At 40.6% G+C, this 17729-nt stretch overlaps 3 protein-coding genes across 7 annotated transcripts in view; 1 reads left to right on the top strand and 2 right to left on the bottom strand.

The window, feature by feature from the left end:
• The window catches only part of RAD52 (RAD52 homolog, DNA repair protein), a 35508-nt gene extending 19254 nt beyond the window's left edge, over positions 1 to 16254 (top strand). For 3 of the 5 annotated variants that reach the window (XM_079140334.1, XM_079140332.1, XM_079140333.1), the window contains 7 exons: positions 1147 to 1265; positions 2542 to 2617; positions 9132 to 9328; positions 9489 to 9634; positions 10943 to 11026; positions 11734 to 11958; positions 12430 to 16254. In XM_079140334.1, coding sequence (XP_078996460.1) covers positions 1147 to 1265; positions 2542 to 2617; positions 9132 to 9328; positions 9489 to 9634; positions 10943 to 11026; positions 11734 to 11958; positions 12430 to 12491 — 909 coding nt within the window. In that variant the 3' untranslated portion in view covers positions 12492 to 16254. The remainder of the gene's footprint in view (positions 1 to 1146; positions 1266 to 2541; positions 2618 to 9131; positions 9329 to 9488; positions 9635 to 10942; positions 11027 to 11733; positions 11959 to 12429) is intronic. The other 2 variants (XM_079140335.1, XM_079140336.1) reach the window with 2 other exon arrangements.
• LOC306661370 (high mobility group protein B3-like) lies at positions 4631 to 6157 on the bottom strand. The gene has a single exon (XM_079140347.1). It carries the CDS (start codon positions 6077 to 6079, stop codon positions 5486 to 5488), a length of 594 nt encoding a protein of 197 aa, XP_078996473.1. The 5' UTR covers positions 6080 to 6157; the 3' UTR covers positions 4631 to 5485.
• Positions 14540 to 17729, bottom strand: part of WNK1 (WNK lysine deficient protein kinase 1) — a 141927-nt gene continuing 138737 nt past the window's right edge. Inside the window, 1 exon segment of the mRNA XM_079139877.1 lies at positions 14540 to 17472. Within this exon segment, the coding sequence (XP_078996003.1) occupies positions 17155 to 17472 (318 nt within the window). The 3' untranslated portion in view covers positions 14540 to 17154.

Raw genomic sequence — 17729 nt, 5'->3', positions numbered from 1 at the left:
AGGTGTTTTTATATTTTTCATTTATTTATATGTGGTGCTGAGAATAGAATCCAGTGCCTCACACATGCTAGGCAAGCCCTCTACCACTGAGCCACAACCCCAGTCCCGAAAAGGTCTATCTTAACAAGATGGATGGTGCTGTTTTCTTTTTAGTTATTTGTATAACCACAGTGGAATACTACTTCTTCTTTTTTTTTTGCATAGTACTGGGTATTGAACCCAGGGCCTCAGACATGTTACACGAACACATTTCCACTGAGGTACATTCCAACTCTTATTTTATTTTAAAAGAGTCTCACTAAGTTGCCTAGGATGGCTTGATCACTGGGATTATAGGCATGTTCCACTGTGCCTGGCATTACTGATTTCTTCTTTTTTAAGAAAAAAATTTTTTGTAGTTGTAGATGGACAGCATGCCTTTATTTTATTGTTTATTTTTTTGTGTGGTACTAAGGATTGAGCCCAGTGCCTCACATATGCTAGTCAAGTGCTGTGCCTCTGAGCTTCAGTCCCAGTCCCATTACTGATTTCTTGAATGAGTGTTCATCATTACTTATATTCTGACCTCTCATTTTTATGAAAAGTACTTAAAAACCTTATTCACACAAATAAGTAGGTGGGAATTGAAGGAAATTTATTACAGTGTCCCTCATTTCTTTGAGTGCTTCCTGATTTATTTTTAAAAAATCAGAGTGTTGTCATTGTATTTCTCTATCAGCTAACAGTTGATGAAAGAAATGGATACACCTGACTTATTAAAAAAAAAAGATTTGCTATCAAATCAGAGCTCATTACATTACATATGAAATTTCAAATTATTCTTTCATATGGTACTCCAGAGTTTTTATACTTTAGGGTATTGAATCTTAGAAAGATTTGGGATGGGTTAGAAATATGCCTTCTTATGTAATATTCTTGGGAAGGGAGAATCATCTTGATGCCCTGACACTTTCAGGTACATGAGGTCTAGGAAATAGTTCTGGAAATTGATGTCTTACAATTGTGTGTGCCCTGTCCACTTCAGCCAGGCTTCTGGGTTCCATATACCCAGTTTGAACACTGCTTCTTGAAATAAAGAAACCTGGGCAGTAAGAGACAGGACTACAGTTTTTCATGTTAGAGTTTGAACTTCTTTTCCACCCCTAGGATGGCTCATATCATGAAGATGTGGGTTATGGTGTTAGTGAGGGCCTCAAGTCAAAGGCATTGTCTTTAGAGAAGGCCAGAAAGGAGGCGGTGACAGATGGACTGAAGCGAGCACTCAGGTAAGGAGAAGGGTTACAGCTCTTGTTTCAGAGCAGTTTCCTGGAAAAGTAACACATTCACATGGGCAAAAAATCTAAATAACATGAAAAGATAGGTCTTACTCCTACTCTCATACCTGCCTATCCTATTTTCATTTGTGTTTCCCTGGTTTTTATGCTGAGGTCTTCCATGTTGGAGAATAAATGGTAGAATCCTGTATTCTCTTTTCTGTGCTTGCCTCCACAGGAACATGTCCTAGAGATGCTACAACATGAATATTGTGCTAGTCAGCTTGCTGTTACTGTAACAAACACTTGAGATAAATCAACTTATAGAGAGAAAAGTTTTGTTTTGGCTCACAGTTTGAGAGTTTTAATCCAGGATTGGTTGGCCTTGTCACTTTTGGGCCTATGGTGAGGCAATACATCATGGTAGTGATTACATGGTGGAATAACCTGCTCACGTTATGGAGGAGAAATACAAAAAGAGATAAGGAAGAGAGAAGTGTCCCATAATCCCCTTTGAAGACTGTTGTGGTTTGGATGTGAGGTGTCCCCCAAAAGCTCACATGTGAGACAATGCAGGATGGTTCACTGGAGAAAAGATTGGATTGTAAGAGTCTTAACCCAATCAGTGAATTAATTTGTGATGGGATTAATTGAAGTTGTAGGGTGTGACGGGAGGAGGTAGGAATTGGGGCATGTCTATGGTGTATTTATTTTGTATCTGGAGAGTGGAGACTCTGCTTCCTGATCACTGTGATGTAAGCTGTTTCCCTCTGCCATGGCAGAAAAGTGCCATGATGTTCAGCCTTACCTCGAGCCCAGAGGAATGGAGCTGGTCTTCTATGGACTAAGACCTTTGAAACTGTGAGCCCTGAAATAAACCTTTCCTCCTCTATAATTGTACTGGTCAGATCTTTTAAGTCCACAGCAGCAAAAAAACTCACTAAAACAAGGACAAATCTTCAATGACCTTAAACCTCCTATTAGGCCCCAATTTGTAAAGTTTCTATCACCTCCTAATACCACCTCTCCAGGAATCAAGCCTTTTAATACATGGTTTTTTGAGTGGTTCTTAGTCGTTTCATATTCACTGTCTCTCTTCAAGGGATTTGTGTGTTATACTCACTGTTATAGTCTCAGAACCTAATCCAGGATGGTAATGTGACAGATGTTCAGTAACAATTTTTTGAGTATATATTAGAGTCCATTTCTTCTGTATACAGTTGTAACTCTTGTTCTTTGAAATACACATTTAACAATTCTGTTTTGCATTTTCCCTTCTTACCTTTAGGAGTTTTGGAAATGCACTTGGAAATTGTATTCTGGACAAAGACTATCTGAGGTCATTAAATAAGCTTCCACGCCAGGTATGTTAGAATGGCTGAATGGAAGTGGGTAATTCTCTTGGGTTGTGGGTTGAGTATTTGGGGGATGGAGGGAGAAGGGAGGATTTAGCAATTTACATGGTCTTGAATGTTTATTTCAGATATTGAATGTTAGTGCTCGCAGGAATCAGTCACTTCATTTTATAGATGGAGGAATTGAGGCCAAGAGAATTTCCATTACCTGCCTCACATAAAGAGAACTGTGGTTGGGAATGGTCTGTGAGTCCTCAGAATGAGCTCAGAGTTCTTTGCTGCCCACTGTCACTTCCCAGACAAGCTCAGCCTTCTTTCTTTCCCATAGCTCTGGTGTGTTTAAGGTGCAGATCTCCATTCTTTCTCTAAGTACCTGTCATGTGGTGTGAGCATCTGCCTTAGGAGCAGGGGGATCTTGTGGAGCATCCTGGAGTCACTCAGGATCCTGGATGAGTTTGCCTCTGGGGTGTTCCTCCTACTTGGTGGAGAGTTGCTGCTTTCTCTGTGGCCTTCTCTGCCCTGTGGTACTTGCCATGCTGCTACCAGGACAACCTTCCCCACCTTTTTATCCTGGAGCCCCTAGTAGAGATTAGTTGGCATCTGTCAAAACTCTATAATCTATTTTTAAAATCATTTTTAAACAATATTAGATGCACATTGCTAATATTTTGTTAAGAATTTTTGTATTGGTGTTTACAAAAGATATTAGTCTGTAGTTTACTTTTTTTTTTTTTTTTGTGGTGTTGGGGATCGAACCCAGGGCCTTGTGCTTACAAGGCAAGCACTCTATCAACTGAGCTATCTCCCCAGCCCTGTAGTTTCCTTTTTTATTGTGACAGAAAGCATGCAAAATTTACCATCTTAACCATTTTTGTATATGTTTGTGTAGTATTAAGTATATTTACATTGTTGTGAAACTGATCTCTGGAGTTTTTCATCTTGAAAAACAGAAATTCAGTTCCTATGAAACATTTTCCCAGGGGCATTCAACCACTGAACTATATCTCCAGTCCTTTTTAAAATTCTTAAAATTTTGAGTCAGAGTCTTGCTAAGTTGCTTAGGGCCTTCCTTCCTAAGCTGCTAAGGTTGGCTTTGAACTTGTGATCCTCCTGCCTCTGCCTCCTGAGCTACTGGGATTACAGGCATGTGCCACCACACCAGGCTACCACTCTACCACTCTAAGTTTGATTACTATGGTACTTCACATAAGAGAAGTCATACAGTTTTTGTCTTTTTGTGACTGGCTTATTTCATTTAGTATTAATGCCTCACTGTTTATCTGTGTGATAGCATTTGTCAGAATTTCCTTCCTTTTCAAAGCTCAATGATATTCTATTTTATGTATAATCCATGTTTTGTTTGTCCATCCATCTGTGGATGGGCATTTGGGCTACTTCTATTTCTTGGTTATTGTGAATAATATTGCTATGACCATAGCTGTGTAAAAAGCCCTTGGCAACACTGCTTTCAGTTTTTTTTGACACATACTCAAGTGGCATTGCTGGATTCTATGGAAGTTTTATTTTAAATTTTTTGAGGAACTGTCATACAGATTTCTATAGCACTTGGACAGTTTTATAGTCCTACTAACAGTACATAAGAGTTCTGATTTCTCCATATCCTTGGTATGTTCTTCTTTTTTAATAGTAGAAATCCTTTTTTTTTTTTTTTTTGTACCAAGGATTGAACCAGGGGCACTCAACCACTGAGCCACTTCCCCAGCCCTATTTTGTATTTTATTTAGAGACAGGGTCTCACTGAGTTGCTTAGTGCCTTTCTTTTTGCTGAAGCTGGCTTTGAACTCTTGATCCTTCTGTCTCAACCTCCCAAGCTGCTGGGATTACAGGCGTGCGCCACTGCTCCTGGCTAATAGTAGCAATCCTAATGGGCATGAAATAATATTTTTTTGTGGTTTTGCTTTGCATATCCTGATAATTAGTGATGTTAAATATGCTTTCATAAACTTCTTAGCCATTTGTATATCATGTTAGGTACTATTTAGGTTCTTTGCCATTTTTTTTTTTTTTAAATGTAATACTGTTTATTTAACTTCAAAAACATTTCAGCATTCTAAACATACAAAAAATAACATAACATTGCAAATTGTATTTAAGTACAGAAGGTTCTTGAACTTTCATTGATGCAGTGGCTCTTTGCTGACAATGAAGAGTTCTACAGTTTGTTTGAAAACAAAGTTTAAAATCTACTGTACTTAACTAAAAAAAATTCAAACACTTCTCATGCCAGCTGACCCCCCCCTTTTTCCACAACTAAGAAAGGCAGCAGAATGCTATATCACTATATACAAAAACAAGACAACCTGAAGCTAAATGGATGCCCACCGCAGTGTCAACAGGTCCAGCCTCACAGTGCACGCCCTGAGCTATGGCCCCTCCAAAAGGCATCTTCCCCCACAGCCCGAACGCCAGCAAGGAGCATCAAGAGTTTTTCTTGGTTGTTTTGTTCTTTTTACAGACTATAGATATGTACAGTCGATAACTGAGGATTTCTAGCCAATAACCATATAGTTAACACCACCTTACAAATTAAAAAAAAAAATGCCAGAAACATCTTCAAATGCCTTGTCACACCAACAGCAAAGTGCACAGAGTGAGGAGAACACGAGAGTGCCTTTCCATTTTAAAAATGTTTGGAAATATGTACAACTTTGATACAGTTTCAGGATGCTCTGGACACCCAGGGCCACTTCATGTAAACCACTGACAATTTCTAGAGCACTTTGAGAGACTACAATATGATCGTGATCAAATTCTGTAACTGTACCTAATGAGAGAAACAGACACATCTAAAATGAGATGTGTCAATCACGGCGCTCCCCTACTCTAAGGTATTCACAAGGAGACGGATAAAGTTTTTTATTCATCCTCCTCCTCCTCTTCTTCCTCCTCCTCTTCATCATCTTCCTCTTCCACTTTTTTCCGGGCAACTTTAGCAGGACCCTTTGCGCCATCAAACTTTCCTTTAGACTTACAGTCAGCAACATCCTTCTCATATTTCTCCTTCAGCTTTGCAGCCTTAGTTATGTATGGCTGCTTTTCACTGTCACGTAAGTTATTCCACATCTCATCCAGCTTTTTGGCGACATCTCCAATGGAGATACCAGGATTTGTGGACTTGATCTTGGGGCGGAATTCTGAACAGAACAGGAAGAATCCAGACGGGGGTCTTTTGGGGGCATTAGGGTCCTTTTTCTTCTTGCCTCCCTTAGCTGGTCCATAATCCTTCATTTCCCGATCATAGCGCACTTTATCTGCCTTTGCCATTTCATCAAATTTAGATTTCTCCTTCCCAGACATTGTCTTCCACCTCTCAGAGCACTTCTTGGAAAATTCTGCAAAATTGACAGGGACTTCTGGATTTTTCTTCTTGTGTTCTTCCCTGCAAGTCTGCACAAAGAAGGCATAAGCAGACATCTTGCCCTTTGGTTTCTTGGGGTCACCTTTAGCCATCCTGACTGTATTGTTCGCTAGTCTGGGCAGCGCAGGGCACGACACGCAGCTCAGCGCTCCCCAGCCTCGCGCTAGCTGCCTCCATGAGAGCCGCCTCGGTTCTTTGCCATTTTAAATTATATATATATATATGTTATATATATATACTTGTAAAATATATATGTAATGTATATGCATACATTTATTGATTAAAAAACAATACAGTACAGGGAATCAGCCCAGGGTGCTCTACCATGGAGCTACATTCCCAGACCTTTTTATTTTTTGAGATAGGATCTTGCTAAGCTACCCCAGTTGCCATTCTCTGCCTCCAGATTATATATAGACTGCACCACGGTGACTGGTGACCTGTGATGAGTTTCCTGTTTCTTTGATTGGGTTTGGCTTCCTTACTTGTATATGTCTGTCTTGTGATCTTTTACTAAGATCTGAGTATTTGAAAAACCAACCACCTTTCCAGTGTTTACATACTGGCTCTGGGGGGTGGAAGACCAGACATTCACCACTTGTCCTGGCCAGGGGTTCTGGGATTTTTCAGACCTTTTCTATCTCCTGCTCTTCCTGATGTCTGCCTGTAGCTCTAAAATGCTATGGTGCCCACCTGTTTTCAGTCCCTTCCAAATTCTGCTGCCATTAGTCTGCAGGGCTCTGGGTAACAGGATAGAAAACAATGCCTCAGGCAGCTCACAGATGAGCCAGAATACTGGATGTGTGGTCCACTCTTTGTTTTCCATCCTGACGGAAGCTCCCTTGTGTGGGAGGTGTCCTCCCAGTTGCGCTCCTCTGCACAGGGTAGGATAGTGGCTGGATGAGTGGGCATCACTCTGCAAATTTTCTTACCCTTATTGCTAGAATGCTGTCGCACTTTTATTGACCTAGGCAGTGTGGCTTCTCCACTGGCTCCAGAGCTGTCACTAAGATATTCTGGTTCACATATTTTGGGTTTATCTATGGGAGAAAGAGAGCTCCTACTCTGTCATCTTGTTGATATCACTTATAGTTCTCATTTTTTCTTTTACAACGTAATGAATTTATATTTAATATAATAATTCTCACCATGGGGATGTTACTCAGTTAATACAAAGGTTGTTTTTTTTTTTTTTAAAAATTAAATGTTTTCTCCATTTCAATATTGATACATTGAATACATTTTTTTCCAAGCTTTTTTTTCCCCTAAAGATAAACGTTCCAATTTTGGCTATATATAAAAATATGACTTGAAATATTCCCTTTTTGGAGCTGTGGATGCTGAGTCTAAGAGAGTACACATGACACTGCCTTCCAGGAAGCAGCCATTACAGGAAGCTGTTTTTTTTTAAATGAATTTTAAAAATGAGGTGCAACATACAGACAACTGAACAAGTCATAATAGCACAGTTTGATGAATTTTCCTAAATGAACAGTTTTTTACCTCCCAGAGAGAGAAAAAGAACTGTACTGGCTTTCCAGAAGCCATCTGTACACACCCCTGTCACTACTTAACTTTCATCTTTTTAGTAATAACCACTGTCTTGTCTTCTGTGTTATGACTTTGTGCCTTTATATTTTTCCTGTTTTTGAATTTTATCTAAGTAGAATTTTCTTTAAGTAATTGATTGAAGTATTAAAAGGTACATACAGACATGAAGACAAGTGCACATAACATCAGTGTTCAGCTTGATGGATTTTAAAACCACATAACAGCCTCTGGATCAAGATACCTTACCAGTATCAGAGAAGTCTCATTTGTATTCCTTGCAGTCACTACCAAAGAAAGCCACTTGTTTGTTTTTTGGCAGTGTTAGGGATGAACCCAGGGCCTCACAGATGCTAGACAAGCTCTCTGCCACTGAGCTACATCCCCAGCCTATCATGGAGAACCACTTTTAACAATAGATTTGTTTTGATTGTTAGGTGCTTTCTGTAATCATATTGTCAGAATTCTTGTATCTGGCTTTCCTGCATTCTGTCTGTGATATTCATTCATGGTACATGCAACATTTTCATTGCTGTATCCAAACTATAATTTTCATTTTCAGGTTATCATTATTAAAATGTAGTAGTTTTAATCTCTTGTATTCAAATAATTATTCATCAGCATCAATTTTATGAATAGAAAGATACATTCTCACTAGGCATGGTGATGTATGCCTGTAATCCCAGAAACTCAAGAGGCTGAAGCAGGAGGATTGGAAGTTCTAGGCCAGCCTTAGCAACTTAACAAGGCCCTGTCTCAAAAATAAAAAATAAAAAATACAAAGGGCCAAGGATGTGGCTCAGTGGTTAAGCGTACCTCAATCCCTGATACCAAAAAAAGATACATTCTCCCTAGTAAAAATGTTTTAGTTGTACCACATCACACCTTCATCTTCTTCAGTGACAAGTGTTGTGTTTGTAGGGAGCACTGCTGTCAAGGAGGACTGAGAAGGTACAGGTCTCCTCAAAGACCACCAGTCATCTTTTCTATGAAAAAAGGGATAAGGGGACAGCATAAGACAGGTCAACTGCCAAGGAAGAATTCAAATTAGGTTATACAGACTGTATAAGTCAAAAACAAAGATGGGTTCTTTTTTATAAAAAGTTTATTAATGTAGAAAGTTATAGATAAAAAGTAAAATTGATTTACTCTTCCTCATGTGGTTGTAAAGATGCCCAGCACAGGGCTGGGGTTGTGGCTCAGTGGTAGAGCACTTGCCTAGCATGTGTGAGGCACTGGGTTCAATTCTCAGCACCACATATAAATAAGTGAATAAAATAAAGGTCTGTCAACATCTAAAAAAAAAAAAAAAAAAAAAGATGCCCAGCACAGTAGCACATGCCTGTGGTCCCAGCTACTCATGAGGCTGAGGCAGAAGGATTGCTCGAGCCCAGCAGTTTGAGTCCAGATTAGGCAGCAGCAAGACCCTGTTTGAAAACAAAATGTCTTGGAGGTTGTGGATCCTTTTTCTCAGCCTTTCAGGACCTAGGAAGAATGATGGATAGGGGATTGGCAAAAGTCTATAAGGAAGGGAAGAGAAAGGAAAGGGGTAAGTAAGTTGAGGAAATTTTTTTCCCTCCTCCCTTCCTTTATTAGTTGCCTCTTGAAGTGGATTTAACTAAAGCAAAAAGACAAGATTTCGAACCATCTGTGGAACAGGCAAGATATAACAGCTGTCGACTCAGCATGGCTCTGGGACCTCCAAAACCACAGGAGGTGACCTCTCCTTGCAGACCAAGCCACCTGGATGATCCCCACATTGTACTGCAGGGGGACAAGGCCGGCAGCTCCCGGTAGGGGCCCAGAGTCCCTCCCTTTCCTCCTCTGCCCCCTCTGTGGCTTAGGTTGCTGCCATGTCTGCTTTCTGAAGCAGCAAGTTGGTTGTGTGCCTCCTCAGGACCTGCGTCTGTTGTTGTTAACTCAGGAACTTACCTTCTTGCTCTTCCAATGCAGAAGCCCAACACCCTGCACTGTGGAGAGTGATGCCACGTACCAGCGGAAGCTCCGGCAGCAGCAGCTGCAGCGGCAGTTCCGGGAGCAGATGGAGAAGCAGCCGCGCGCTCAGATGCCTGCTCCAGCGGTTGAGAGGAAGAGTGAGGGTGTGTGAGGAATGGGACCAGGGGCATGGGGTGTGTTCTGAAGGAGGAAGTGGGGGACAGGATGACCTAATTCTGTAAAGGCCAGTGACAGTGTGGCTAGCTCTAGGCCAGACCCCATGAAGGCTTCTCTCAGATAACACAGGATAGATGAGTCCAAAAATTAAGATGGTGAAATCTGCTATGCACTTTGAGATTTCTGAAGACAATGTTGTGTTTTTTTTTTTTGGGTGGGGGGAAGTAAATGGGCTGTGGCATAATCTGGAATTCAGAATTTCAGGGCAAAGAACCTTTTTTTGGCTTCAGATACTTTGTTTCTGCATTAGAAAGCCTTTTTTTTTTTTTTTTTCCCTAAATGGCTTTGAATATAAGGCAAATTGGGTTTGTAGATAATGGGAGCTTTTGACAGATTATCTAGCAATGAACTTCAGTTTATTTCAGAGTTCAGATTGAGTGGGAGTAGATTTTTTGCAGGGGAGAGCAGGGGGTGGCCCAGAGAGTGGAAGCAAAGGAAGGGAATGTCCCAGACCAATTTTTTGTCCATTTTCCCCACAAATGATGAGGATTCAGAGGATGTATTTTGTGTTTTGGTCATTTTTTCTCCCTTTCAGCTTTTATACACTAAGACTAGTATAAAAAAAGAAAAATACTGCCCTTGGCATATCCTAAATAATGAGTTATTCCAGAGGCTTAGCTTTTGACCATTGCAGGAGCTGTCCAGGTGGGCTGTGGTAGAGGCAGAATCCCAGGGCTTTCCCCAGCCTTATTAGTCAATAAGAACCATCGCTTCAGGCTTCAGCCTGGATGGCTTCTAATAACCCTTCTATTTTTTATTCAATAAGCAACATATGTATATGTATAAATATATATAAAATATATAATTTGTAATATATAACTTATTATATAATATTTATATATTATATATTTTAGTTGTAGTGGACACTATACCTTGATTTTTATTTTATGTGTTGCTGAGAATCGAACCCAGTGCTTCACATGTGCTAGTAAAGCACTCTACCACTGAGCTATATGCCCAGCATACTCCTGTTTTTTCTGTTAAAGACTAAACTAATTTTTGCTTGTCCTTCTTAGGTGAGAAGGACTGAACAGTAGAGATCTGGAGGGAGGACTTGAACTCAGGAAGTTGAGTTCCTTTCCCAGTTGAGTTCCCTTCCCAGCTGAGCCTCTGTACTCTCAGGCAGTTTTGCATTTCTGAGATGGCTCCCTCTAATCAGAGGAGAGTTGACCTGATCTCTTAATTCCATTTAATCTTCTATGTTTGACTTGTTTTCTCTCCTGTGTTAACTCTAGCAGCACTTCCTGCCCCTCCTTTGACACACAGCACCCCTATAACTGCTGACCCAGAGCCACTCAAGGAGGAAGTCGTCCTTGCAGGTAAATGACTTAAGAATGGATCAGTAAGTACCCATGGAATTCTTGTAAGTTACTGGGCTGTATACTTTTGGTAGTCACAGAATGCATCTTTTTATATTTCTTCCTGAATTAGATGATTCTAAATAATTTTATTTACTTATTTATTTTTTGGTGGTGGTGGTGATTGAACCCAGGGCCTTGTGCATTTGAGGCAAGCACTCTACCAACTGAGCCATAGCCCCAGCCCAGAATGCATCTTTTTAAAAGAAGCGTAAAAAGTCCTCATTTTTGTCTGGGTTTGGTGGTACACGCTTGTAATCCCAGGGACTTGGGAGGCTGAGGCAGGGGGATCACAAGTTGGAGACCAGGTTTAGCAATTTAGTGAGGCCCTCAGTAACTTAATGATATCCTATTTTAAATTTTTTAAAAGAGGGCTGGGATTGACTCAGTTTGTAAAGTGCCCCTGGGTTCAATCCCCAGTACCCAAAAAAAAAAAGAAAAATGGAAAGAGGACTTCAGGTGCACTAAGGAGGCGCTGCCTGATATGCTTAGCTCTTCTGTTGTCTCAACAAAGGGAAGCTTTGGTGTACTTTTAAGGACAGAGAAGAGAAAGATTGTGAATTCCATTAGTGGGTACTCAAGACTTGGAATTTCTTGTGACCATTTTTCCCAGTGCTTTCTGTGAGAACACTCTTAACTGACAATTTGCTTTTCTGTGATCTCTGTAGAGAACCTTGAAGATAACCTTGAAATGTGGGATCTGACTCCAGATTTAGAGGACATTGTGAAGCCTTTATCTAGACCAGAACCACCCCAGACCTCTGCCATCCCAGTCCTGAACAACCAGGTAGTGACCCAGGACAGGATGCCACACAGTCTTCTTCACCAGAAGACAGAGGAAAAATCTGGACTCTGGCACCCACAGGCTTACAGCACGAACCAGCATGTAACAGGTAGCAGTGAGATGTGTTTAGGTGAACTTAAAGGGAAATCCTGGGCTTAATTTGAATTCTAAAGGAAGGATGCTATTTCATTTTAAGAAATCAGATAGAATCATTCCAAGGCAATAAATAAGCAGTGCAAGTGGGTAGAAAACAATGGATTTAAGAGCCAGAACATTTTCTTGAGCTCCTGACTTCAGATGCTACCCCCACCCTTTTTTTTTAATCCTAAGATAGAAGTAGGAAGCTTAGACATGACTGCATTTAGAGCTTCCCTTCTAAAAGGTCTGTCAGGCGCATGATGCTGCTTGGTCTAGGGGTTGGCAAAGGGATCTGCCCCCCCCCCCCCCCACAGTAGTTTTCATTCTTGGGGTCTTAGTCTGAACTAGGATCATTAACTAATGTAATCTATAAATTATTAGCTATCTAGTCCTTAATTTTAAAACTTGGCAGCTGTGTTTTAAGCCATTCTGTCTTCTACAGGACACTGTGAATCTCATAGGAAGAGCCAGGACATGAAGAAAAGGAAATTGGATCCATCTTAAAATGAGACTTGGGACCTAAAGAACTTGGAAAACAGCTTTTTGGTCTTGAAATTATTCATCATTCCTGGGGAATGAACTTGATTTCCAAGGATTACCTTGATTCATTTTGAACTTTATCAGAGGACTTGACAGTTAAGCCTATTGCAGAGAAAGCTGAGCAATTTAAAAAAGCTTGTCACACACTGCAATGGGGAGCCCAAGGACAGATGAAATACCTTTCTTTGGCTCTTCAGGATTTTTATTTACTCCTAAGCTATTTAATGTTAATAAAGATAGACATTTTAGGACTTGCCCATGGCTACCTGCCCTCAACGTGTAGAGGTCATCCTTAGTCCTAAGCGTCAGCTTCAGTGGTTGTCCTGCATTAAATTATTGAGTGGTTTTTTCCCCCCTTGGGCATCTTGTTTTTAATGTTATCTTTGTACTGTGTATCCTGAGAACAAGGCTAGAGTGGTGCGGTTTACTATTTTCTCTCAATCCAGGTTGCAGTCCTATCTAATACAGTACCTCCCCTCCTTCCAAGACTCCCAGTGGATGTCTGGAACCATGGATAATACCAAACCTTGTAATTTAATGCCTGTCCCACCCTGAACACCTATGGCCATAACTTAAATGTGGTTTGTGTGCAACAACAGAATTGGCACAACTTTTTTCTTCTTTATATAACTTCAAAGATAGAAGATTGATGTACTGTAGATCTTAGCAACTGTAGCATACATTTTTTTTTTTTTTTCTTTCACCTTCTCTATGGAAGCACTTTTAGGCTTCTCTACAGCATATCCAGATTGCCAGCATCACACTTCATGGACATTAAATAAGGGTTACTTGAACTGCGATACAAGCACAGCAATAATGCCAAAGTTGATCTGATAACTTGAGAAGACAGAGTGACTAATGGGTAGATAATACATATAGCATGGATACACTGGATAAAGATACGATTCATGTCCTGGGTGGGAAAGCCTAAGATTTCATCACATTATTTAGAATGACAGTCAATTTAAAACTTAGGAATTGTTTGTATCTGGCTGAAATCTTGGAAAGCAAAACTGTGGGTAAGAGGGGGTGTACTATATAATCTCTCAGTTGTGGGTTCATGACATTAACAATTCTGCATCCTTTCCAAGACCAAAATTTTTTCTTAAGCAAAGCAATGATCCAAGATCAAGGAAAAGGCATTCTGAGAAAGCAAATTTATTTTTATTTTATTATTTTTTTTTTGCAGGGCATGGGAGTGTACCAGGGATTGAATTCAGGGGACACTTGATCACTCAGCCACATCCTCAGCCCTATTTTGTATTTTATTTAGAGACAGGGTCTCACTGAGTTGCTTAGCGCCTTGCTTATGCTGAGGCTGGCTTTGAACCCAGAGCCTCCTGCCTCAGCCTCCCGAGCTGTTGGGATTATAGGCATGTGCCATGGCACCTGGTGTGAATTTACTTTTTTTTTGTGTGTGGTGCTGGGGATTGAACCCAGGGCCTTCTGCTTGCGAGGTGAGCACTTTACCAACTGAGCTATCTCCCCAGCCCAAATTTACTTCTTAATAAAATAAATACTAGTAGCTGTTAAATTGATTTTTCACAGTATTTAGATGTTTCATAATTTTTACAAAATAGAGTTTACAGTTTTACTTTTTTAGGTGTATTCTGGGCCTAATCTTGAAGTAGTGACTTGTTATTTTTTGGATCCCAGACGACCATTGCCAGTGGTGTCTCAATGTGAGGCAAGCAACTCTTGAAAGTAGTGGACAGCTGCTGACCTTTCCTGTTCCTTTGGAAGAGGCAGCAGCCTGCCTGAATTTGCCTGTCTTCTAAAAGACTTTCACCTTTATCCGTGTTGCATGGATTTGGTTATGTATTCCTCTTTTGATTTTGAGATCCTTAATGTCTTCCTCAGAAAAAGTATCACTTTCCTTGTTAGCAGCATCTTAGTTCAGGGCAACATGCTGCTAAAGTTCCCGAGGGTTGGGAAGCCACTTGTAAATTGCACAACTCAAAACAGCCAATGAGAACACGAAAAAGGCACTTGCTAGAAATGAAACCCATGGCTCAACAAAAGCAAGTTTGGTTTATTTGAATGGTTTCATTAAATAAGTCTACAAAGGTAACAAACTGAAGCACAAAGCGCAATCTTACAAGAAGCGCAACACCCAGAGTTAGTGCAAAATGTACAATTAACGGCTGCTGAGAAACCCCCAAGGTTTGAATTCAGTTTGTTTTTTTTTTTTAAACAGTGTACATTGTTAAATAATGTAAGGAAAACATTTATAGTTCAGAAAGTTCTTTTTAATGTGGAAAAAGATACTCGAAGGGTACTATTAACAAAAATAATTTAAACAGTTCAGTAGCACTAGTTCATTCCTCTAGGCTTCAGTTATTTCATCCACAGGCGGGGGAAAAAATCAACAGTAAATAAAACCAGTTCTTATTTTTGTGTGAGTGAAAAGACCTCAAAATTGCTAAACCAAAATAACAAAACAATGTGCTGCATTTGGCACCCTCATTCCTCTGGTAGAAACTTATCATTTCATTCACCGCAAGTGATCCATTTCTCATTTACTCGCCACCTTCTTTGTTCTCACTCTTACCCTCTCCCCAAGAATTATAAGCAAAGAAAAATAGTTCAACACTTCTGAAGCAGGGCTTGGAACCCCTGCCCCTTTCATTTCTACCTCCTGAAAACCTTTAGTTCTCATTTGCATCTCTGGGGCCTAGGCCAACTTAATAAAGAAAACAGGACCAGGGCCAAAAAGGAACAAAAAAGATTGGATAGCTACCAGGCTCTTCCTATCATGGAGGCTCTGGGGATGTGCCACTGAGGTGGGTGAAAGATTGAAAATATGGCATGTCCCAACTAAGTCAAGAGAAGCAGCACCCAAGAAAGAGTCCTAGTTTCTTTCCCCACCTTCTGAGAATATCCCAAACATAGTCAATTAGGACAGTACTTCTGGAAAGTTCTGAAAATAACAGAACTGCACATTACAACTAGGCATAGCATTAAATAATACTGATTGGTTGCAGTTACGTAAGGGGAGTATGTAAATGAATATGTGAGAATATTAGCTATAAATGTAGAAACAGGTGGCACGATAGATTATGATCCTGCAACCATTTGGACATCATCATAGAGAAAATAGAAAAAGCATTGTTTCCTACAATGCTTATTAAGTCAGAAGTAGGTTCACTTTCCATAGACTAGAGTACCCCAAGCTGAGAAATGCATGGTGCAGGTACATAAGGAAAGCAGCCCAAATGGTTTTTGTTAGAGCAACTTTCTCCATCTGTGACTTTTCACTATCACTCTTCCCACCTTAAAAACGAGCTCCCCCTCCCCTTCTCTTTATGTTTAATTTCTTCCAGGTCTCATCTGTTCAAGCCCAGCTCAAATAAGTAAGGTTTACCACAATCTGGCCAGGCATCAGGCATCTTCAAAACAAGTGTGTTCCCCTTTTAATTAACCTTTCTTTTTCTTTCTCTTAGCTCATACCTCCTTTAATCTTTTAAATTGTGCAATTTTGTTGTAACACCCCTCCTAACTATTCCTGAAACAGAACTTTCTGCTTTCAACCACTGATGTCAACTTCTCACCTTACTCATACCTGCTCTAGACAAAACTGTTGAATGACTTTAAAAAAAAAAAAAAAAATACTCTTTTCCCTTTGGCATATCCACTGCTGGGGTCACATGGACCTAAATGTTCTTTCCACAGGCCCTTTGTTGATCTGGGATCTGGTAAATTGATGCTAATGGCAGAAGCAATAGAAGTCCAAGGCACTAAAATATCCAGCAAGCAATACTGGGAGAACAGAAGTATTCAAGTACAGTAATTATACAATTTTACATTCACATTTATTTATCTAATACAATGGAAGTACAAAGGAAAAAGTTAAAGTGTCTCAATAAGTAAAGGACAGAGCTAGCTTTTTTTGTGTGTGAACTTTTTAAACCTTTCATATTTTACTCTTAAAACTACTGTTGTCCAACAACATTTATATATCACAGTGTTTCCACATCAAAACTGATGGCAAAGTTACATGTCCGCAGGGAACGTATTTTTTTTTCCTAATTGCTAATGCTGCAGTCAAAGCTGCTAATATCTTTTGCTTAAAGCACTAATGACCTATTATAAGAAAGGGTTGCAACCCCAGTCCCCTGGTATTTTTCACCGGGTTCTAAAAGAGAAAAAAAAGGGGGAGGTGGGGAGCAGAGTAGGAGAGAACCCCATTTTTTTTTGTCTGATGGTTTGAATTCTTGAGGGAGTAAGGGATTGGGGGCATGTATCACAATTAAGAGCTCCACCCACTTGCAGATACAGATGGGCACTGGATTTACATTGAGCTCTCTTGTAGCTTCTTGATAACAAGATTCTCTTCTAGCCCTAGGCCTCACTGGTGGGTGTAGATTAACAGGAAAGCATAGACTGAAGCAGCCCCTTCACAAGAAAGTTGCTCTCTCCTTGTCCCATTCCAATAAATGGAGTGGGAAGGAGAGTCTCCATTCTGAGGGCTCAAAGCAGTATTACAAACATTCCCTTCTGGCAAGAAATAACCAGTTAAATGCAGCACTAGTAGTTAGTATATAGGCTACTTCCCCATCCCCCCACCCTCCCTTCAGCATTCCATCTCCTGCCCCCAGATCTACTCAGTTAATGTCTCTAGGTCTCACTAAGTGGTCCGCAGGTTGGAACCCGGGGGGTTGCTGATGGATTTCTGCAAATTGCTGATGTTGAAATTCTGCAAGGAGGCAGTCCCTACAGGCTGGAACTGGCCAAGTGGCTGTGGTGCTGGGCCACCTGTCCCACTCCACTGAGTGCCAAATGGGGCAGCTGGAAAACCATACTGCTGTGGGGGGCACATAGATTTGGTGAAGTGACCTAGAGAGGTAGCTGATGCTGCAGAGATGGGGGCAGAGCCACCCAGGTTTGAGGTCATGGAGATGCACAGCTGTCCAGGTGCAGAGAACTTCCTTGCCATTCCAGGGCCCTGAAAACAAAAAACGCTTAAAGTTTGGTGGGGGTATCAAATTCACAGGAGTAAAATGGGCAGTCTACCAATACAATTCCAGAGGTGCGGCTATTCTAATCTAATAGAGCAAAGCAAAGCAAAACACAACAAAGTCCCCCATAATATTTACTGGCTCTCTACCACCAAGGAGTGAGAAGATACCATCCCCATTGGAAGAGGAGGATGGGGTGTGTGTGTGTGTGTATGTGTGTGTGTGTGTACACATGCACATGTAG

Source organism: Sciurus vulgaris, assembly GCF_902686455.1.
Source record: "Sciurus vulgaris genome assembly, chromosome: 5".
Taxonomy (NCBI): Eukaryota; Metazoa; Chordata; class Mammalia; order Rodentia; family Sciuridae; genus Sciurus; species Sciurus vulgaris.
The sequence above is the reverse complement of the archived record's forward strand: the minus strand, read 5'-3'. Positions and strand labels throughout refer to the sequence as shown.